At 40.1% G+C, this 24244-nt stretch overlaps 1 protein-coding gene across 1 annotated transcript; it reads left to right on the top strand.

Moving 5' to 3' along the window:
- The first annotated feature begins 342 nt into the window (after positions 1 to 342).
- On the top strand, positions 343 to 7922 carry LOC126977246 (mitochondrial ribosome-associated GTPase 2). The gene is made up of 6 exons (XM_050825983.1): positions 343 to 716; positions 2123 to 2249; positions 2363 to 2490; positions 2837 to 3023; positions 5177 to 5263; positions 7611 to 7922. The coding sequence occupies exons 1-6, from the start codon at positions 447 to 449 to the stop codon at positions 7907 to 7909; spliced, it is 1098 nt and encodes a 365-aa protein (XP_050681940.1). The 5' UTR covers positions 343 to 446; the 3' UTR covers positions 7910 to 7922.
- The last annotated feature ends 16322 nt before the right edge of the window (positions 7923 to 24244 follow it).

The following is a 24244-nucleotide window of genomic DNA, read 5'->3' as shown; positions in this document are numbered from 1 at the left end:
GTTATAATGCCACATACATATTATCTGCTTCGGTAGTCAAAAGAAATTAAATCAGATTAGATTCTATAGTTTTCAAAACTTGAACCAATATGTTTTAGGTACATGCTGATTGCTGAGCCACTTTACTACAAAACTTATTTATACTGGCTAAATACGATAGCAGTGTCTCTCTATGTGGGACTATATTAATAATTGATATAGTCATTGACCTTTGCCTATCCTAATAGACGAAAAAAAATATGAAAAACTACATACAATATAATTGTACATGATTTTGAATCTATATGAAGTATGAAATTGACATGTAAACAGTGACAATTTTGAGTTTTGACATATTTTCAATTATGACATATCACTGGAATAATAACAAAAATATAACCTAGTCATACAGATACAATTATGAAATAAAGAAAAATCGTATAAATCTATACTTATTTATTAATAAAATGCGCCTTATACAATTATTTAATCGTCTAAGAGTAACCTCCAATATACGAACTCGTTATTACTCGGAGCAATATGAACCTAAAGCTCTCCGCAGTTTGAAACCAAAGTCTATTCGAAACAATGTTCAGTATTACGTAGATTCTTGTAGAGTACGAACTGTTGCTGGTAATGGTGGAGAAGGATGTATATCGTTCTTGAGTGCGTGGTGCAAGGAGCACGCGGGACCCGACGGCGGTGATGGAGGTCACGGTGGACATGTTATATTTCAAGTGAGTAGACCAGAGGAAGGGGTAACTTTTCTTTACACTGGATAACGCGCGTCTCTTTTTGCCCCTTAGCAGCTGGTGCTAGCTTTAATCGTATTTTGGGTTTGAAGGAGAATAATAGGTAGCGAATTTACTGGGCTAGAGAGGCGATTGAAATTGTAGATCCACTTAAAAAATTCAAGCGTCCTGAGTGGCACAGTGTTGTAGTGCGTTGGGCTGGTAATTTAGCATCAGATTAACTTTATAATAAAACATAATCACATTCCCCACCTACAACAGAGCTATGTCCCGGTACCAGAGACCAGAGGGTGTTGCAAATTGCACTTATTGCATAGTAGAGAATGCAACCACATCCCGAGCATTTATGAGTTTCAATATGTACTTATATTGTATTAAGTTATCTATGTTGGAAGGCATGAAATATTCTTTAATACAAAAAGAGTTACCAGCTTTTAAGCCTCATTTAAATTGTTAATTATTACCACACCATTATTGTAAACTCAGATAAGTATATGTTGCACATTTTATTTAAATATAGATTATTTTGTGTTTTTAAAAACAAACCAATATCGGAAGAAGTTCTTACTGAATATGTTTATGGTCAGATTCAAATGTTAGCTGTTTTGAGTATGACAAATGTGCCCCATTATGTCACCATCTGCCGAACTGTCTTGAACTTAATATAACAATAACTTATTGTCTTGGAATAAAAAAAAATATTTAAATTAATTGATGACTGATACTATTATATTTCATTGAAAAATAAAGTGTATGTAAGTAATGATAGTACACATATACAAATTAAAACATGTTTTATATTATGTCCACTTCTGTGTTGTAACTGTAAGTCCATACATATGTAGTATAGTTGAACAATAATCTGGTTCAAAGCAGATGTTCTATATCAGAGATTATAAAAATTATTTCTTTTACCACCCCCTTTGAAAAGCAATTATTTCCAGTATGATGGTATAAAACTGGAAATACAAGTATATCCAGTTGTATACCATCATACAGGGCAGAAATATAAACTAATTAGAGTGTCTGTGCACTTATACATTTTAATTTCGTATCCGAGATTCTTCAAAGTTTCCATCATACAAAAACACATTCTATTCATATTTTTTTATGGATCCGTAAAATCACGGATGAGTTTACAAGCAGGGTGCATTTCAAATTTTAAATAAAAAGTGTCTACATGACATTACAAATCAATCATTGCTCCCCCCTAACCAGGCCAATGACCCTAATTTTTTCTGGGCTGTTTAACTTCCACAAGTGGTGTTATTGCCCCCTTTGAGAAAGACTGTTCTATATCAACAATAAATGGGTTAAATTCTTACAAATTTTCATTGTGTTCCACCATTACCAGTATTGAGCTACCTAAAGTTATCACCTGTTAACTCCAGGCATGCCACTCCAAGAAGAGTCTCAATCACTGCACATCCGTGATATCAGCTAAGCATGGAGAGAAGGGCTACAACAAGGAATGCCATGGTAAAAATGCTGAGCATGTCATAGTTCCTGTACCTCTCGGTGAGTTGTTTCTTATGCTTATTGTTTAAGGCATTTCATTTGAATAATTAACTTGAAATATTTGAATTTAAGCAATGTGGAGAAGACCAATTTTAAATACTTTGATATGACAGGTACGATAGTCCGAGACAACAGGGGCCGCGTCGTAGGGGACCTGAGTCATGAGGGCGCCATGTTTGTAGCGGCGCGGGGAGGTGCCGGGGGGCGGGGCAACAAGTTCTTCCTGACAGCCACCGAGCAGGTGAGTGACCGCATGTTGTTGTTACTGTTCTGCTGCCCAGCAGTCAAGGCTTTCAATTTTTTGCACACTTATTTTTTGTTATCTTAATTGAAATTGTGAAAAAATTACCTATCTGTCAGTAAAGGTAAACTAACACTAGAAAGTGCTCGTGAAAAATGTAAATACTGACTGGACCATGATGGCTTATGATACATACATTGCGTTACGACATTCTCACATCAGCGCACCAATTGTGAATCAGTGGTCGCCGCGACAGCCCCGCGAAGCTTACCCTCGCAGCTAATTGGAGAGCTTTAGATAAAACAAGTTCTTTGGATTGTATACTTGGAACTCTCGCACTCGGCAGGCCCCGGGCGTGGCCGAGCTTGGGGCCCGCGGGGAGTCGGCCTCGTACTGGCTGGAGGTTCGCTCCATGGCCCACCTGGGGCTGCTGGGGTTCCCCAACGCCGGCAAGAGCTCCCTGCTCCGCGCCGTGAGTCGCGCGCGGCCTGCCGTGGCGCCTCATCCCTTCACCACGCTGCACCCCCACATCGGTGAGTCTCTCATCTACCCCCTCTACATATTTTTAAGGAACGAAACGGGAGTACAGGAAATGTTGAGGAATCACAGAAGCGCGGCCGGCCTTTTAAGAAGTAGTACACAAAGAGGATGTAAATACTACGTAATAAGAGGCGAGACTGCCTAAGTGAACGATAAAATCCATAAAAAAAAAATTTAATGGATTTTATTGTTCAGCCTTGTATTGTTTTAGTGGATTGCATTATTTTAAAAATATGTATATATTTAAGCTATTGTGTAATTAACATGTATCTAGATTGTATTTTTTGTGATTGACGTTGACGAGCAATCTTTTGATTTTATGTCAATTAAATATTTTTGACTTTTACTATGAAAAAATTGAAATTTACTTTAGTATGAAACATGCAGTCATTTGATATAAGTTTGAAATACTAGTAATGACAGTATGGCGATTGGCGACGAAGTATAATTCGGCTAAGTTTAAAAGCGAACAGTTGCTTAAAACGTAGTGGATATCGGCTATCTCCGTTTTTAACAAGATTATAGCCGTCATCTGTCAATGACTGCACGTTTCATACAATCGAGTGAATCACTTTTTTCTTAAAGAGTTTCGGTAGGCTCACAGTAAGTAGTTCTCGAAGGGCGCCGATATTATTTTTGATGTGATTATAATATACTGTACTATCAGTGCTACCGTACATACTAATTTTAAACTTACGGCCGTTTTCAGTAACGTATCTCTAGTTACGGATACATTGCTATCACCGTTTAATGACAAGATCTTATCTATCCATACTTTTGTCTAATATTGATTGTTGAAATGTAAGTAAGCGTAAAAGGATAGATTTGTCTACCTCTAGTAAGTTAAACTAAGGATAGATAGGTTATTGAAAACGGCCGTTAAGTATCTACAATTACTAACGTTTGTTCGAAATGACCATGTCTTGTTTTTTATTGTATTATTTATATGTAGTACATAATAATTTAGGATTTTTCATGAAGATATAAAAATAATATTAATTGCTAATAGTCATGTAATTCACTACATTAATCTTTTAATTAAAATAACTCAAAGAAATATGTACTTAATATAAATAACGGATACAAGTACTTACTAACAATGTAAGATAATAAGATAAATGTAAAGTTATAAGTTAATGCTCTTTAATGAATAAGTAATGGTGCAGGTCGACAGTCGGCAATCGACAATAATATTACTACACAAGAAAGGGAACAAAAATGATATCAACAATTACAGGCCTATCAGCCTTATGTCTAATATTTATAAAATTTTTGCAAAAGTTATCTTGGGTCGAATAACCAAAAAGCTCGATGAGAACCAGCCTAGAGATCAAGCGGCATTTCGGAGCGGGTATTCGATATTGGATCACATACATGTAGTCAAAAACTTTTCGAGAAATCTCAAAGAATTTAATGCGAACTTTTACTGCTGTTTCGTGGATTATTTCAAGGCTTTCGATTCGCTTGAACATCAAATGATTTGGCAAGCTCTTAAGATTCAGGGAATTGAAAATAAATACATATATCAAAATTATAAGAAATTTATATAATAGTAGCACAGCTAATAAAAGCAGAATGAGAAGGCGAAGTAATAAAAATTCAAAGAGGTGTTCGTCAAGGAGATCCGTTGTCACCAAAGTTGTTCACTGCGGTTCTGGAGATAGGACAAACATGGGTCCTTACAAAGGCACACGCTCGAAAATTAGAAGTCTGCCAAAACGCTATAGAGAGGAGAATGATGGGGAAAAGATTATCAAACAAAATAAGAACATCAGCAATCAAAAAGCAAACGCAAACAAAGGATGTTTTTGTTATAAAAAGGAAACTTAAATGGAAGTGGACGGGGCATACTATAAGAGGACGAGAGAAATGGGGTAAAACTATAATAAAATGGTATCCGAGAGACAGAAAAAGAAACCGAGGTAGACCATTTAGGAGATGGGTGGACGAGATTAAAGCAGTTGGAGGAGGCCTATGTCTATAATAGACAAACAGATAAAACCCATAATAATTCAACTAATTAAAAAAATTTATATATATATATAATTTATAAAGGAAAATACTGTCAAATTTAAATAATAATGCATGTAAAATTAGATTAAGTATTTTGTCTGAATAAAGGCTATTTTATTTATTAATGGTGCAGGTATGGTCCCTTACGATGACCACGAGCAGGTGGCCATAGCAGATCTGCCCGGGCTCATCCCTGGCTCCCACCAGAACCGTGGACTCGGTGAGTACCACCTCACCCCTGGCGCCTGCTTACACCTTATATCCCTGGTGCAAACATTATTATAATTGATATGATTGTTTGTTTCTGAGTACATATACCACCCCACCCCTGGCGCCTGCTTACACCTTATATCCCTGGTGCGAACATTATTATAATTGATATGATTGTTTGTTTCTGAGTACATATACCACCCCACCCCTGGCGCCTGCTTACACCTTATATCCCTGGTGCAAACATTATTATAATTGATATGATTGTTTGTTTCTGAGTACATATACCACCCCACCCCTGGCGCCTGCTTACACCTTATATCCCTGGTGCGAACATTATTATAATTGATATGATTGTTTGTTTCTGAGTACATATACCACCTCACCCCTGGCGCCTGCTTACACCTTATATCCCTGGTGCAAACATTATAATAATGGATATGATTGTTTGTTTCTGAGTACATATACCACCTCACCCCTGGCGCCTGCTTACACCTTATATCCCTGGTGCAAACATTATAATAATGGATATGATTGTTTGTTTCTGAGTACATATACCACCCCACCCCTGGCGCCTGCTTACACCTTATATCCCTGGTGCGAACATTAGTATAATTGATATGATTGTTTGTTTCTGAGTACATATACCACCTCACCCCTGGCGCCTGCTTACACCTTATATCCCTGGTGCAAACATTATAATAATGGATATGATTGTTTGTTTCTGAGTACATATACCACCTCACCCCTGGCGCCTGCTTACACCTTATATCCCTGGTGCGAACATTATAATAATGGATATGATTGTTTGTTTCTGAGTACATATACCACCTCACCCCTGGCGCCTGCTTACACCTTATATCCCTGGTGCAAACATTATAATAATGGATATGATTGTTTGTTTCTGAGTACATATACCACCTCACCCCTGGCGCCTGCTTACACCTTATATCCCTGGTGCAAACATTATAATAATGGATATGATTGTTTGTTTCTGAGTACATATACCACCTCACCCTTGGCGCCTGCTTACACCTTATATCCCTGGTGCAAACATTATAATAATGGATATGATTGTTTGTTTCTGAGTACATATACCACCTCACCCCTGGCGCCTGCTTACACCTTATATCCCTGGTGCAAACATTATAATAATGGATATGATTGTTTGTTTCTGAGTACATATACCACCTCACCCCTGGCGCCTGCTTACACCTTATATCCCTGGTGCAAACATTATTATAATGGATATGATTGTTTGTTTCTGAGTACATATACCACCTCACCCCTGGCGCCTGCTTACACCTTATATCCCTGGTGCAAACATTATAATAATGGATATGATTGTTTGTTTCTGAGTACATATACCACCTCACCCCTGGCGCCTGCTTACACCTTATATCCCTGGTGCAAACATTATAATAATGGATATGATTGTTTGTTTCTGAGTACATATACCACCTCACCCCTGGCGCCTGCTTACACCTTATATCCCTGGTGCAAACATTATAATAATGGATATGATTGTTTGTTTCTGAGTACATATACCACCTCACCCCTGGCGCCTGCTTACACCTTATATCCCTGGTGCAAACATTATAATAATGGATATGATTGTTTGTTTCTGAGTACATATACCACCTCACCCCTGGCGCCTGCTTACACCTTATATCCCTGGTGCAAACATTATAATAATGGATATGATTGTTTGTTTCTGAGTACATATACCACCTCACCCCTGGCGCCTGCTTACACCTTATATCCCTGGTGCAAACATTATTATAATTGATATGATTGTTTGTTTCTGAGTCATAGATATGTATGTATATTGTTATTGGGGCTTAAGTATGAAATTCTCGTTTTGAGGTACTTTGCCTTTAAATAATAAAATTTAAATTTAAAACCTCAAATTATTTTAATGTCAACTTATATGTAAAAAAAACTTGTTACTATAATTTGCCAAGATAGCTGCTCGGTATATTTTGTAATTTTAAATTTTCCCGCGTTGGCTGTATGGGTGTACCCTTGCCATTCCTTAAAGGAAAAATGTAACCACTCACCAGACCTGAGTATGTATACAATAAATACATTAAAGCGGTAATTCAAACACTTGTGACATTTGTTTGTTTATTTTTTTTATTTAAAATTACCTAGTAGTTGAAAAAATATTGTATGCAGACGACTCATGGCGTTGTCGTCTTTCGTTGCGCAACCCACACCACTCGTATTTTTTTGACCCTCATTATACAACTGTTGCATAAAATACCATTTTTTTTTTGATGAGGTGTACAAGACCTACGCGATACTGGAATTTTCTCTTTTTTTAATGTTGGTATACATATTATTAATGCGAGCAGGTATCCAGTTCCTGCAGCACGTGGAACGCTGCAAGGGTCTGATCTTCTTGCTGGACGGCTCCAATGATCCCCTACACCAGTACGAGGTGCTGATGGAGGAGCTGTCTCAGTACAACGCGAGCTTGACGGAGCGGCCGCGCTGCGTGGCCGTGAACAAGGTGGACCTGCCGGAAGTGGCGGAGAGCCTTCCCAGCATCAGGCGGCGGCTGGAGGTGATCGGCATCTCCGCCAAGACCGGCCGCAACATTGAACAGTTCCTGAGGATCGTGCGGCACATGTACGACAGCGATACGAAATAAAGTTATATAAGTATTCTGTTGTTTACATTAGGTATTACGAGGAAAGGACCTCGATATTGTTTTTAAACACTGACTGATGTCACAATTGTTGATTTGTTGGTGATCACTTATAATTGGGTCATCGAAAGAAAACTGCAACAAGTATTTGAACACCTTTGTATATTCCACGGGCAGCGCTACGACGTCCCAGAGAGATCCGTACCGTACGACAGTCTCGAGTGTCGACAGTGTGGCCGTATTTATTGAGCTACCCTCCGGGATGACCGGGGAGGTGGTGAATGCTCCTGCATACCAACGCAGCCTAAGTCATTGGTTGTTGTTTATGTGGGACATAAGACATAAGTGCCTACCCAACTAAACGTCACCTGGGGTTGGCTTTGGACAAGTGCCCTCTAAGCCTTCATCGAAGGCGACCTTCTCTTGGGGAGAGGCAAGCGCAAGTGACACTCCCTATGGAGTATCCGCTGGGATATCGTGCAGATGTTTTTGATTAATGTTTTTTAAACAATTATTTCACATCACAGTGTAATCAAATGATGATTTTTGAACCAATTTTAACTAAAATTGTTAAACTGAATTATTTTTGTTTTTATTTATTTAGATTAAAACGGTTGCAACACCAATTACATTAATCGAGTACATTGCTATTGCTAGACACTATTATGTGAGGACTCACAAAGTTGGAGCAGCAACTGCACCAACACCTCAAGTCTGATAGTTAAGACGAGAGCAGAATCGGACCGCGTGGCCGTCGTCGGCCGCGGTTCTGATACTGACTCGGACTGTGACTGCGGCGGTGGTGTTAAATTAGATAACCTAACTTTTTGCCCAAGTTTTTCCCTAGAAATATTTAAATCGTGTTTCAATTGTTTATTTATAATAGGTGTGTTGTAGTATTTGTGCCGATAGGTATAATAGGAAGCCATAAGTTGTAGCGCATTTGAAAACAACATGGCGTAGCGTACCGCGTCCCTTCAGAACGGAATACAACTGATGGTACACTTGGACATGTGTATTGGGAGAGTATTACCCACAAATCGTCACGACAAACGGAACGCCGCTCTACACTACCGGCCTCGACTCCCTAGTGTGTGTGTGTGTGTGTCTATACTAGAGGTACATTCTCTTATTTAAGATGACTACTACTACTTTACTTCTCTACTTTTATCTGTTATTTATACAGCCACAATTTTTGAGTCTTTGAAAAAGTCTATACTCTATGACCTGAAAAAGCATTGTTTACTGTAGGTTAATGTCGCCAAAAAGCATTGCCCTGTACTTTTCCCGGGGCTTAAAAAGAATAGGGGAGTCCCAGCACCCATGGGTGTCGTAAGAGGCGACTAAGGGCTTTTTAGAAGTGGGAGAGTCACGCTGCCGTCTTTTGACGTCAGCACAATCGGGCCAGGCTCGTCCGGGTTAATTACCACACTCGCACAGAATACCGGCTTGAAGTAGCGGCCTAGTGCCTCTATGTTTCGCATAGGTTAGTGTCGAGGACCGGTGGCCGTCTTTGTCGACGCCCCTCTCGGAACGTCCGACCATTGCCTGGTCAGGAGTATAGTGCCTATCCGACGCCAACGTCGCAGACCACCAGCGACCCGCCGCGTTTGGCACTACAAGTCAGCAGATTGGGATAGGATGCGTTCCTTTTTTGCATCCTACCCTTGGGGCAGGGTTTGTTTCCCTTCGGATGATCCTAGTGCCTGCGCCGTTGCAGTAGCCGATGTGATACTGCAGGGCATGGATATTTTTATACCAAGCTCTGTAGTACCCATCGGTGGCAGATCACAGCCCTGGTTCGATGCGTCAGTTAAAGCAGCATCTGACTGCAAAAAACAGGCGTATCGAGCTTGGGTTGCGGCGCTGGGCGCAAAGGATCCGAACTGCACAGTTCTTAAGAGGAAATACAACCGTGCCTCCAGATTTTTTAAGCGGCAAATCGTCCGTGCAAAGTCAAAACACGTCGTCATAATCGGCGAGCAGCTTTCCAGTTACCCGACCGGAACACGCAAGTTCTGGTCGTTGTCGAAAGCTGCTCTTGGTAACTTCAGCCAGCCGTCCATGCCGCCGTTGCACATGAGGAATGACACCCTGGCCCATACGGCAAAAGAGAAAGCCGATCTCTTGTGCACTCTTTTCGCCTCCAACTCGACTCTTGACGACAACGGAAAAACACCGCCGAACATCCCGCGGTGTCAGAGCTCTATGCCTGAAGTACAGTTCAGACAGAAAACTGTTAGGCGAGCTCTGTTTCCGTTGGACGTCAGGAAGTCGAGTGGGCCGGATGGCATTTCTCCAATCGTGCTTAGAACGTGTGCCCCTGAGTTGACGCCGGTGCTAACGCGTTTATTCCGGCACTCTTATTCTAAAGGTGTAGTCCCTGACTCATGGAAGTCAGCCCTTGTCCATCCGATCCAAAAAAAAGAAGACAGTTTGGATCCGGCAAACTACAGGCCTATTGCTATTACCTCCCTGCTCTCCAAAATCATGGAGAGCATAATAGCCGTCAGCACTTAGTATATCTAGAGGGTCACCAGTTGATCAACGATCGACAATACGGGTTTCGCCGTTCGGTCGGCAGGTGATCTTCTGGTATACCTAACACATAGATGGGCAGCGGCTATTGAAAGCAAGGGGGAAGGCCTGGCAGTTAGCCTGGATATAGCGAAGGCCTTTGATCGTGTATGGCACAAGGCGCTCCTCTCCAAACTTCCATCATTTGGGCTTCCCGAGAGCTTGTGCAAGTGGACCTCCAGCTTCCTCACTGGGCGCAGCGTACAGGTCGTTGTCGACGGATATTGCTCGAACCCGAAGCCCGTGAATGCTGGAGTGCCCCAAGGCTGTGTGCTGTCTCCCACGCTGTTTCTTCTGCATATCAATGATATGTTGGACACCTCCAACATTCATTGCTATGCAGACGACAGCACTTGTGATGCCGTATACACTGGCCATGCAGGTCTCTCTCGGGAAATCGTCGACCAGTGCCGGGAGAAACTTGTGTCTTCTATCGAGTCCTCTCTTGAGAAGGTCGCGGAATGGGGAAAATTGAACCTTGTCCAATTTAACCCCCAGAAGACTCAAGTTTGCGCGTTTACCACAAAAAAAAACCCCATTTGTCGTATCACCGCTCTTCGACAACACTTCCCTCAAAGCCTCGCCTAGTATCGGAATACTGGGTCTCGAAATCTCGAGCAATTGCCAATTTCGTGGTCATCTGGAAGGCAAAGCCAATTTGGCTTCAAAGAAACTGGGCGTCATTAATAGAGCACGGCAAAACTTCAAGCCGGCCCACATACTAGCGCTCTACAAAGCGCAGGTCCGGCCACACATGGAGTATTGCTGTCATCTCTGGTCTGGCGCACCACAGTATCAGCTCGATCCATTTGACCGCGTGCAACGCAGAGTAGCTCGAATTGTCGGGGACACAGTGCTCTGTGAACGGCTGGATCACTTGGCGTTGCGTAGAGACGTCGCTTCATTGTGTGTCTTCTACAAAAAAAAAGCAGTTATATTTGGTTCCACAGAAAACTAAATCGTGATGAGTGTTTTTTTATGACAGTAAGGGACGAGACGAGCAGGACGCTCAGCTGATTGTAATTAATACGCCCTGCCCATTACAATTCAGAGCTGCTTAGGTTTATTGAAAAACCCAAAAGCTCTGATCGGCACTATAAATCGCGCTCCTCACCTTGGGACATAAGTTGTTAAGTCTCATTTGCCCAGTAATTTCACTAGCTACGGCGCCCGTCAGTCCGAAACACAGTAATGTTTACACATTACTTCCTCACGGCAGAAATAGGCGCCGTTGTGGTACCCATAATCTAGCTGGCTTCCTGTGCAGAGGAGCCTCCCACTGGTGAAATATATAAATAGGTGTCGGTGGATCATAAAAATATTAGTTAATAATATTTGAATACAGATTTTGCTATCGGTCAATCAATTCCGAATCTGCATTTCAATATGTCATTCTGTCTTTACAAATATATTTAGAGATTAAATTATCGTTTAGAACATTCGACAGCCCTGATATGAGTGAACTATATAATATTGATGTGTCGATGTGTGTAATGGTTCAATATTCATAATACTTACTAAGAAGTAAATGCCAAGTGTGGCTGACTGTTTACGACTTGTCACTCAACATCTGTTACAGTCATGATAAATTTGTCTATCAAAAGAAAATATCTTGGTGTATCTCCGTTAGAGATGTACTCTCTCGCATGCTGTGTTTGTCTATGGACTAGTTGATCACTTATCTGTCGTTTTTAATACAAATATCTACCTAAAAGTCCCAGCCACTGTTTAGTCATTATCTATAAATAAATTTAAATGTTTTATTAAAATAAGGCTGTCGTTAATCCTACAACTCCACAGCTGAATATCTAAGTGATCGGACAGCCTGAGACTAGATTAAGATTATTTTATAGCAATAGAAATGACAATGAAATATTGAATATTTGATTAAAAAGAGCGCAAATAATTGCTGGGAGAGTTTCTTACGCTGCTTCTTCTCACTCAGAGCGCCATTTGTTTCCGAAGCGGTAGTAGTGTCTAGTATATTAGAAATGACATCAAAAAGAATTCAAAAGGAATCAATTTTGAGAAAATTATATATGCTTTTTATGCCTTTTACCACACTAAGTATAAGACTGATGACAAATTCTTGGATGTATGATATGAAAAATTATATTCCCCAGATGTATGGTTTATTGAAATGGGAAAAGCAGGAAACGGATTAATATGTCAAGCTTTGCTCGATAATTTAGAACTAAGATTGATAGAAATAAAAAAAATTGAATTTACCACTTTTTTAGTGGTAAGCTAGCTTATCAAAACGTTTTTTTAGTTTCACTTATTCGTTAAACAATAATTTAAAAACCGGTCAAAAAATATTATGGCACGTTAATGTATCCTAATGTTACGTAGGTTAAAAGAACGATTTCAAAGCTTATTGCCAAGGTGCAGTCTGTGGACAATAATTACACTGTTAGTTCAGCGGCTCCAAAATAACAACGGATTCAGGATGTTGATGGAGCTGCCCCGCCGTTGTGTCATTGTTGTTGTATGGTATGGTCACGCAAGTCGAAGGATATACGGTTCTATAATTATTAAATGTACGTATTACTAACATACCTGAAATAACTTTTATTTTATTTAATTTGAACTAGTAAATTGCCCTCATCTGTCTATTAAATAAAGGTTTTATGAAAACAAAGATAATTTTATTACAAACACGGTCACATAGGGTTGTCTGCCAAATATATTATTGTTCTGAATTTTGGTTGAATTTTTAATAAATTGTAACTTTTACAGACACTCGTGATATTGTTTTTCTGCAACTTAACGTGTTGACCTTTACTCCTCTATGGTCTACCAAGGAGCTCAACCCATTCCAAAACCTTAAGCCTTCAACAAAAGGCTGCGCGTGAGGTAGGTACTAGGGCTACATAAAGAAAACTTAGGCATTCTACTACGCCAGTCGCCAGGACACTAATGGAGCACTGCAGATTAGGTAAACAGACCAGAAACCCCAAATCAAATCAAAACAGTTTTTTGAAAGCAGGTATTTCAAAATACACTTTTTCACGTCAAATAATTACAATAATAATTTATACGTCATCATTAAAAAATACAAATAATATGTATATAAAATATAGGAATGTCATTCATTACTGATTAAATTAAAATTTATACAATATCGATACAGACTACACTCATTAATGTCAAACATATAAAAACTAATCAAGGGCACTTGAGAGCAATATAGGTATGATATTTTTAGGACCAAGCATTCTTGTCATTAATATAATCAACTACCTTATAATAAGCTTTCTCAATTAGTTTACTTTTAACATGATATTATCTATTTAGCTTTAAGCAAGTTACGTCATCAGGAATTTTATTAAAAAATCGTATGCAGTTCCCCATAAACGAGTTTTTCACTTTTGTTAATCTAAAACAGGGATTAACTAATTTTTGCTTACTTCTTATATTTACATTATGTACATCACTTTTCTTTACAAATATTTTTATATACGAACATAATATTTGAATAGATATATTGTGAGGGTACTGTGAGTACATTAATTTCTTTAAATTTCTGTCTAAGAGAGTCTTTGGAACCCAACTGAAAAATTGAGCGGATTACCCTTTTTTGTAACACAAATATATTGTTTATATCAGCCGCATTGCCCCACATGAGGATACCATACGACATGACACTATGGAAATAACTATAATACACAAGACGTGCGGTCGGTTCGTCAGTCAGTTGTCGTATTTTATGAACAGCGTAAGCAGCTGAACTAAGCCTTGTTGACAGAGCTGTTATATGAGGTCCCCATTGGAATTTCTTATCAATTGTTACGCCTAGAAACACAGTATTATCAAGAATTTCTAAGGGCTTGTCGTTAATGTTTATGATTGTTTCATAGTCTTTCACATTTGGCAAGGCAAATTTAACGCATTTAGTTTTCTTTGGATTAAGTGCAAGATTATTTATGTTGAACCAATTCATTACTTGAGATAGCGCATTGTTAACATCGCTATAGCTTTGTTTACACCTATCAGTTTTAAAAATTAAAGAGGCGTCTTCACCAAATAGTACTATATCACAAAGAGATTGAGCATAAAACGGTAAATCATTTATATATATTAAAAACAAGAATGGAACCAAAATAGAGCCCTGTGGAACTCCCATTTTCATTAAGGACCCATCTGACCTAGAACCATTTATGTCTATAGTTTGTAATCTTTCACTGAGATAGGATGACACTAAATCTACTGATTTATTTGATATACCGTAATATTTCATTTTTTCTATTAAAATTGAGTGTTGTACACAATCAAAGGCTTTTGAGAGGTCACAGAATATACCAATAGCGTTTTTCATGTTTTCCCAGGCATCAAAAACATGTTTCATAAAAGTTGTACCCGCATCTACAGTTGATTTTCCTTTTGTGAAACCATATTGCTCTTTATCTATAACTGAGTTTATATTAAAGTGACTCAATAGTTGGTCCAATAAATTTTTTTCAAAAATTTTGCTAATAGCGGGTAGAATAGAAATTGGTCGGTAGTTAGTTGGATCCTCTGAATTGCCAGTCTTGAATAAGGGAATAACTTTACTAAATTTCTAGTCCAGTAAATGTAGAATGTATGTTAACGTCTGTGTTTAGTACATATTGTAAATTTTTATGTAAATATGTGAAATTTAATAATATTAAGCTGTAAATATATAATGTAGAGTGTATTTTCTATAATATTGTGTTGTTCCAGGCAAGAAACTAACCATATAAAATAACGCAATGCTAAAAAAAAATGGTGAATGAAGCGTTACACTATTATATCGTTGACCTCAAACAAAGTTACAATCTGGGTGAAAGTCAAACTTATCAAATGATTAAATAACAATAAGTAATTCATTCTGAGAGATATGGAAACAGCAGATTAACAGATAAACCGACGACTAACTTAATTATTACGAGAACAAGCGTCTGAGCGACATAATGTTCACGTTGTTAGTGCTGAGTGCCCTCGCCGTCGGCTCTGTTGTCAGTTCACAGAGTACTGATGTTGTAGCATGTAAGTACCGGTCTTCTGATCAATTGATCCTTCAATACTGATCGTCTGTGCCAGGTATATCATTAATATGGCTACATAATTCCATCATTCTAGTAGTCTGTCTGTATGTAATTATCGATCTAGAGGCGTGGGATTGATTCCATCAGAAGAATATAGTCAGAGTACCTACGGATTGAAGTGAAACTTTAAAACTATAAAATTGATTTTAAATTTCTTGTAGTGTTATTAATTAATATTTCAATACACCTTTATTGTTGTGGTGGCGTCGTGCGACGGGCCCTTCCCTAATATACGCTCGAGGGAGCCGATGGCGGGTCGATTCGCCATGCTCGTGAACGGGCGCTGCGTGTGGTGGTTGGGTAATCCAGTTACCAAAAACTCTGCTTAGTTATTCAATATATCTATCATTTTTATAATCGCTCAGAACATGCTCGCATAATACCTTTATTTATTTATGTTATTATTAATATAAAATCCATTCATTAAAGATGTTATATCTATCTAAATTATGTAATCCCGATGTGGGACATAAGAAATATAACTAACAGACCCTAAAATCCAGAAGGAAACTACTCAGGGCTATAACATTATTTATTTATTTATATATATATTTTTTTTATGGAATAGGAGGACAAACGAGCGCACGGGTCACCTGGTGTTAAGTGATCACCGCCGCCCACATTCTCTTGCAACACCAGAGGAATCACAAGAGCGTTGCCGGCCTTTAAGGAAGGTGTACGCGCTTTTTTTGAAGGTACCCATGTCGTATCGTCCCGGAAACACCGCACAAAGATGCTCATTCCACAGCTTAGTAGTATGAGGAAGAAAGCTCCTTGAAAACCGCACTGTGAAGGACCGCCACACATCCAGATGGTGGGGATGATATCCTAACTTGTGGCGTGTCGTGCGAAGGTGGAATTCGGCGGCGGGAATCAGGTTGAACAGCTCTTCGGAACACTCCCCGTGATAAATGCGGTAGAAGACATACAAGCGACGTCTCTACGCAATGCCAAGTGATCTAGCCGTTCACAGAGCACTGGGTCCCCGACAATTCGAGCTGCTCTGCGTTGCACGCGGTCAAATGGATCGAGCAGATACTGGGGTGCGCCAGACCAGAGATGACAGCAATACTCCATGTGTGGCCGGACCTGCGCTTTGTAGAGTGCTAGAATGTGGGCCGGCTTGAAGTATTTCCGTGCTCTATTAATGACCCCCAGCTTCTTCGAAGCCAATTTGGCTTTGCCCTCCAGATGGCCACGGAATTGGTCGCTCGAGATTTCGAAACCCCGTATAGTATCGGAATACTTTTCGAGGCTTTAAGGGAAGTGTTGTCGAAGAGCGGTGAAAACAAACAAAACGGCAAATGGGGTTTTTTTAGTGGTAAACGCGCAAACTTGAGTCTTCTGGGGGTTAAATTGGACAAGGTTCAATCAGGCCTTTTGAATAAGAGTGCCGGAATAAACGCATTAGCACCGGTGTCAACTCAGGGGCACACGTTCTAAGCACGATTGGAGAAATGCCATCCGGGCCGCTCGACTTCCTGACGTCCAACGAAAACAGAGCTCGCTGAACAGTTTTTTGTCTGAACTGTACTTCAGGCATGGAGCTCTGACACCGCGGGATGTTCGGCGGTGTTTTTCCGTTGTCGTCAAGAATCGAGTTGGAGGCAAAAAGAGTGCACAAGAGATCGGCTTTCTCTTTTGCCGTATGGGCCAGGGTGTCATTCCTCATGTGCAACGGCGGCATGCACGGCTGGTTGAAGTTACCAAGAGCATCTTTCGACAACGAACAGAACTTGCGTGTTCCGGTCGGGTAACTGGAAAGCTGCTCGCCGATTATGACGACATGTTTTGACTTTGCACGGACGATTTGCCGCTTAAAAAATCTGGAGGCACGGTTATTTTTCCTCTTCAGAACTTTGCAGTTCGGATCTTTTGAGCCCAGCGCCGCAACCCAAGTTCGATACGCCTGTTTTTTGCAGTCAGATGCTGCTTTAACTGACGCATCGAACCAGGGCTGTGATCTGCCACCGATCGATACTACAGAGCTTGGTATAAAAATATCCATGCCCTGCAGTATCACATCGGCTACTGCAACGGCGCAGGCACTAGGATCATCCGAAGGGAAACAAACCTTGCCCCAAGGGTAGGGTGTAAAAAAGGAACGCATCCTATCCCAATCTGCTGACTTGTAGTGACAAACGCGGCGGGTCGCTGGTGGTCTGCGACGTTGGCGTCGGATAGGCACTACACTCCTGACCAGGCAATGGTCGGACGTTCCGAGAGGGGCGTCGACGGTGACCTGGTAACTATCGGGATGTGTAGTCAGCAGAAGATCTAATAAGGACGGCATTTGGCTTTCCACATCCGGGAGCCGCGTTGGCGACTCAACCAATTGGGACAGACCATACGCCAATGCAAAATTATGCACAGATCGCCCTGCGCAGTCTGTGGTACGTGATCCAAGCCATTCGGCATTGTGCCCGTTGAAATCACCCAACACTACGATTTCAGCAAAGGGGATCTGTGCAAGCACGTCATCAAATGCCGCTTGAACGCAGCCCGCGGTCCTCTTAATCTACGCGGAGCCAGAGAGTAGACAGGTCCCTACCCTCAAAATTGCTGAGACGGCGACAGCAGATATCCTCCCTAACGTACACACATACCCAGGCAAAAAATTATGCTCAATTTTGTACCCGGGGTACGTTTAATATGACGTATCGCTAGGTCGAGATATCTGCGTCTCCGTAAGGAAAAGCAAGGCCGGCTGCGCCGTCTCAAGGTGGTGGTGGACGGCGTTCAAATTGGAGTGAATTCCCCTGATGTTACAGAAGTCCACATTAAGCTTGGAGCGGGGTGCCGTGGTGTTGCTGCCCTGTTTGTCCTGTGAAATGCGCGGTACTGTGCCCTCCCCAGAATACGAGGGGCAGCCCGAGCGCGAATGCTCGGGGAGGGATTCTCCGGCTCTGGTAGAGCCGGTACCCTCCTGGGGTACCTTTTTTAGGACCGCTCTCATATTTTTGTTGGGGGGTGATGGGGAGGGGAAGGGATGGCCTCCGGTCCTCGACACTAACCTATGCGAAACATAGCACTAGGCCACTACTTCACGCCGGTATTCTGTGCGAGTGTGGTAAGTAACCCGGACGAGTCTGGCCCGATTGTGCTGACGTCATAAGACGGCAGCGTGACTCTCCTACTTTCAATAAGCCCGTAGTCGCCTCTTACGACACCCTTGGGCCTGGGACTACCCTATTCTTTTTACGCCCCGGGGAAGCACAGGACTGTGTGATAATAAATATGACTGCAGTTATTTAGTACCTACATAATCTTAACTACCTCATCCCAATAGTTGTATGTCAGCACAGTGTACGAAAAGTGCCAACTCCGGCAAAGGCCGCCTCCGCCTCTGCAGTGCCTAGTTAGCACATACCTATAATGAAATCTTGTCCTATATTGATATATTAGGTATATCTGAATTACAATTCACATCATCAATTAATAGCACATTGCAACATCGATATAATTAATCTCAATGTCATTTAATTAAATATTCTCAATGGAGACTTTATTTATATCTAATCTCATAATAACATTGTAAGCAACAAATCATGTTTGTGATAATCTCTGGATTACTGTGTAACTAGATTTTTTTCATTCAATTAATCCGTGGACATTTTCATAGATTAGGCACTTAGTACCTACTACTTGATGTTATTTATTTCTCTAATGTAATCATTTTGTTTGTAATAATTTTATGTCCCAAATAAAATAAAACCTCCGCCAGCGTAGATCTAATCACTACGACATACGCCTGCGACGTTACAACCAACTCTGGTACTCCTCATTTCCTCAATCAGCCTGTTCACATAAACATTAAAAAGTTTCCGAGAGGTCAGCCGTCAGTCCCCCTTGGCGAACACCGCATTCTAGTCTTCAATCACTAGATGTCACGTCTCCCCATCCCACACAGTTCATTTGTTTTTCAATCCAATATTCATATTTATATATTCTAGAATATGTTCGAGGAAACACGCGTAGACTCAAGTGTTTCAGTCAGTGTGGTATTACACTGTCGTTTCCAAACTAAAAATTGCAGTGTAAGTGGAGAAGAGAGAACCAAAAGCGTTCATTTAAAGTAGGCAGGTACTATTTCTTATGTTCTTTTTGTATATACTTAAAAACTTAGATAATTTTTTGTATCTAGATAGAGCCTCTTGCTGGTGAAAACAGGCCAGGTTTATTACTTTAGTGTGACGATTTGTATGTCACTTTGCGTGCATTGCTCAAAATGAGGTTAACCTCAATTTGATTCCACGTTTTCACAGCTGTCATAGTCTATCTAGATCTCTGATCTACGTATCAATGACCTAAGCTTAAAAAATTACCGCAAAGTCCTGTATTTGTATATTTACCCCGCAGGTGACGCGGGCGCCGGTGAGTTGCCGCAGCACGCAGACGTCGCAGGGTGTGAACAGTCTCCCTGTCATGTGGTGCGCGGCCACAACGTTACCGTGCGGGTGGTGTTCAGAGCACGTGAGTACACAGCACAGGACTCTGCCGGTGACAAACTACAATATGAGATGTGTTGCCGGCCATTGAGATTAGAGTATGCCTTTGGCTTGAAGTTAAATTAAAACTATGTAGGTAGTATGATTTTCTCGTTCGATCTCCGAGGTTATATGTTTCCAAATACAAGGAAACACGGCGACGAAAGATCTTCATTATATTTAATTCGCTACAGACTCTTAATTCTTTATCGTTTGTTTGCTTTCTTTAGTTGTAGTTGTTAACCCGGCCTATATACTGCTAGAGTGATTGGCCTAAGTTGACAAAACTGAATAGTTAGTGGGATTCTTCCGTGAGGCTTGTCCAAAATGGAAGTCGACTGAGCAATGTAGAAGCCAGACTACTATAGACCCAGCACCAGACATATACATTCTGAATCTACTGATAATCGATCAAAGCTAAGAGCACCTATCAAGAGCATACAAGAAGCCGTTGTTGCAAATGAATATCAGGAGTGATCTCTGCGCTCTCCTAGAAACAAGCGTTAAGCATTTTAATAACTTGTAGGTACATCATTCTTGGACTGGGTACCGTTGGCGTGTGTTTCTTTGTGAGGGAATGGCCAAGACTGACCATTGATAGTATACCTGATGTAAAGTAACAAGAATATTGTTATGAGACAGTGCAGCCGATATCAATACCATCTTTGTGCTACAGAAGAGGGCTATTCGCGCTATTTATAACCAAGGTCCTAAAGAATCATTGAGAGAAAAATTTTAAGAAGTAAACATTTTGACTGTTGCCTTTCAATATATTCTTGATAATGTTATGTTTATGATAGTGGTATGTTCATATGCTCATCACGGAAATCACTAGAAACTGTGATAATCAGGTTGGGAATGGACCGACTGTCTTCAGGCGATTAATTTAATAAAAATATTGTAAAGCAATTTGATTTCAAAAAAAGCTTGCTGATTTTTCGCACCCGTTCTTCTTAGGTCTGAGGCATATATACCTATCTATGAACGGCTATTTTATCATAATTTGTAGAATATTATATGAATTTTATTTTGGAACGCGTTGATAACGGGTTTTAAAGTTTTCCACGATTTCTGTCAGCCAATCTGAATCTCAACTTTTAGTTTTACAATTCTGAGTCATCAACAGAAATCTTACAAATGTGTTGTCGGCGTTTTCTGCGCTTCAGATTAGACAAGGTTGGCTTCAGGATATATGTCTTGGCTCACAAGTTAGGATATCATCCTCACCACCTGGATGTGTCCTCCACAATGCGGTTTACAAGGAGCTTTCATCCACGTACTACAAAGCTGTGGAATAGCTTCCTTGTGCGGTGTTTCGGGGACGATACGACATGGGTACCTTCAAAAAAGCGCGTACACCTTCCTTAAAGGCCGGTAACGCTTCTCTGGTGTTGCAAGAGAATGTGGGCGGCGGTGATCACTTAACACCAGGTGACCGTACGCTCGTTTGTCCTCCTTTTCGATAAAAAAATATAGTTTTAAATAGGGTCAGTCGCTGTTCAGGTGCTATCTATAAACCAATTTAAACAAATGTCTCAGCTGTCATCAGTGAGAAAGGCCTGAGATTTTGAATATCTCGTACTAACAGCTATTTTATTAAAATGGACGCAATAAATAATTCTGCGATTTTCTTGCACTGTTTGTTTCGTCAAAGCGGTGTTAGTGAAGTTACTTCAAACATTTATAAATACCAAATGGGACCAAGTTCCGAATCCGAATGTGTGTTGTGCAGCTCGCACCACACGCACCATGACCACGCGGGCCTTGGTGGGTCTACTGGGGGTGAGCTCCGAGTACCCACTGGGGGACCACGCCTTCACCTGCGACTTTCTGACCAACACCTACTGTCCCGTGATGCGCGGCGAGGTGCTCGACTACACCTTCATCTTCTACGTGGACCCAGCCTTCCCCGCGGTCAGTTAACAGACATACATACATAATAGCTTTAAGGGTGAATGTATACACTGTTATAATAAAGTCCCAGCCACTGTTCAGGCATTATCTATAAATAAATTTAAATGTTTTATTAAAAAATGGCTCTATCGTAAATCCTACTACTCCACAGCTGAATATCTAAGTGATCGGACAGTCTGGGACTAGATTATGATTATTTCATAGCAATACGACGGTATAATATTGTATATTCTAATAAAAAGAGCGCAATTAGTTTGCTGGGAGAGTTTATTGCGCCGTTTGTTCTTTCTCAGAGCGCCTTTTGTTTCCGAAGCGGTAGTAGTATCTAGTATATTAGAAATGACATCAAAAAGAATTCTAAAGTAATCAATTTTGAGAAAATAAAAAAGTTTATTTTTTATGAAATAATTTATATTATTTTTACACGATTCATATATTGGATGTGTTGGTGTGTGGTTCTTGATGAGAAAATGGTGGCGTCATGTAGAGGATTAATGTAAGAAAACACACTCACGTATAGAGTGAATTGGAAGGAGTGTGACGTCAAGTGACGCGGACATTATATTATAATTTATAAGTTACTTATAATCGTCCTCATGTGTGTACTCTACTGTAATGAATAAATGAACATTCTTTATTGCACTTACAATAATGTTTTTACTGAATTAGGCGATCCTATGTCGTCTCGTAAGTTATTAACAGGCTCCATCTCCGAGGCTATGTGTTGTTTCAACACTATTTCTTCTAAATATCAGTGACATACATATTTCGTACGCTGATCTTCTCCTTCTTTTGACAGATATTCATTTTCTAACTTTTACATTTTTTTTACCTATGTAAAAAGCATATTAGAATTTGAAACAAATTAAAAATTCAATGTATTTAATAATAGACTTTAATAGAGATTCAGGAGTATCTTTGGCAAGTTAGTTTTTGTATGAGTCATGGTCGCTTGCAGGTGCCGTTCCCGGTACAGCTTGACCTGTTGGTGGAAGACGAGCTCACGCAGCCGGCGTTCTGTCTCCGGACCACCATCCTGGTCAGCTGATCGGTCATCTCGACGCATAACTCTTCATATTATACCTATATTATTTTATTTAAGCTTTAAATAAATAAGAACGAACAATGCTCTCTTTCCTTTCACTCACAGTTCCGTTGCCTTTCTTTTGCCTGTCTGTCACACCACAGAATATATAACACGGAAATTGGTTTAAATGACGAAAAAAGTATTCTACTAATATTTTCATCATTTTTACCTAATAATTAAATTCTCAAATTGTCTTGCCTTTCTTCAACATACATGTCTAAAACATTTCTCGTGCTTGACGATGAATTAAAACTCGTTTTTCTTGGAACGTAACCTGATAGACTACTACAGTTATTATTTAAATAAAAAAAACATAACACGGGGTCGCAACTTTAGTATAAACGCTATAACGTGGTGAGTGACGACTACGTCACAACACTACACTGTAGACGCGCGAGGTGAGCCGTGCGGACAGCGGGAGGAGAGACTCCCGCTCTCTACCTCAGACCCCGACTGTATTCAACTGGCGCGATAACCTCACTATATCATACACACATAAAGAATTGAATCCACACAAAAACAATTCCTAAGTATTAAACTTTTCATGCTATGAAGAAGCTTGTAAGCACTACGAAATTGACACTTTAGAGAATCGAAGAAAGCTAAGCGACATGGTGCTATTGCAAGCAATCCTAAATGATAAAATTGATTGTCCCTCCTTATTAGCAAGTTTATCATTGAACGTAATATTTACACACGTCATCGTCACACGCACCTTCTGGATGTACCAAAAACCAACACCAACTACACACAAAACTCTGTTCTGCAACGTCTGGCTCTCACCTACAATAAAGCTTATTATAATTTAGATATGTTTCACTTGTCCAAAGTACAGCAAAAAAAAAAAGAAATAAGAAATATACATCGACTGCAATGATTATCCATACATACACACACACACACATACTGCATACACTACACACACCTGTCACCTTGTTAAGTTTATTTTCTAAATAGCTTATTATAGTATATGTAAATATTTTGTTACCTTATGCTGGCTTGTTAAATAATAAAATGTTACTTATTTTGTTAAATACCTATATACTGTAATCAGTTTGGCCTTACTTTACTACTATATATATTGTTTTTTTTTTTGAATAAGGGATGAAACGAGCAGGACGTTCAGCTGATGGTTATTGATACGCCCTGCCCATCACAATGCAGTGCCGCTCAGGATTTTTGAAAAACCCTAAATTTCTGAGTC

The sequence above is a fragment of the Leptidea sinapis genome, chromosome 2, assembly GCF_905404315.1.
Source record: "Leptidea sinapis chromosome 2, ilLepSina1.1, whole genome shotgun sequence".
In the NCBI taxonomy this organism is placed as follows: Eukaryota; Metazoa; Arthropoda; class Insecta; order Lepidoptera; family Pieridae; genus Leptidea; species Leptidea sinapis.
Note: the sequence above shows the minus strand (reverse complement) of the source record. Positions and strands in the feature narration are given on the sequence as shown.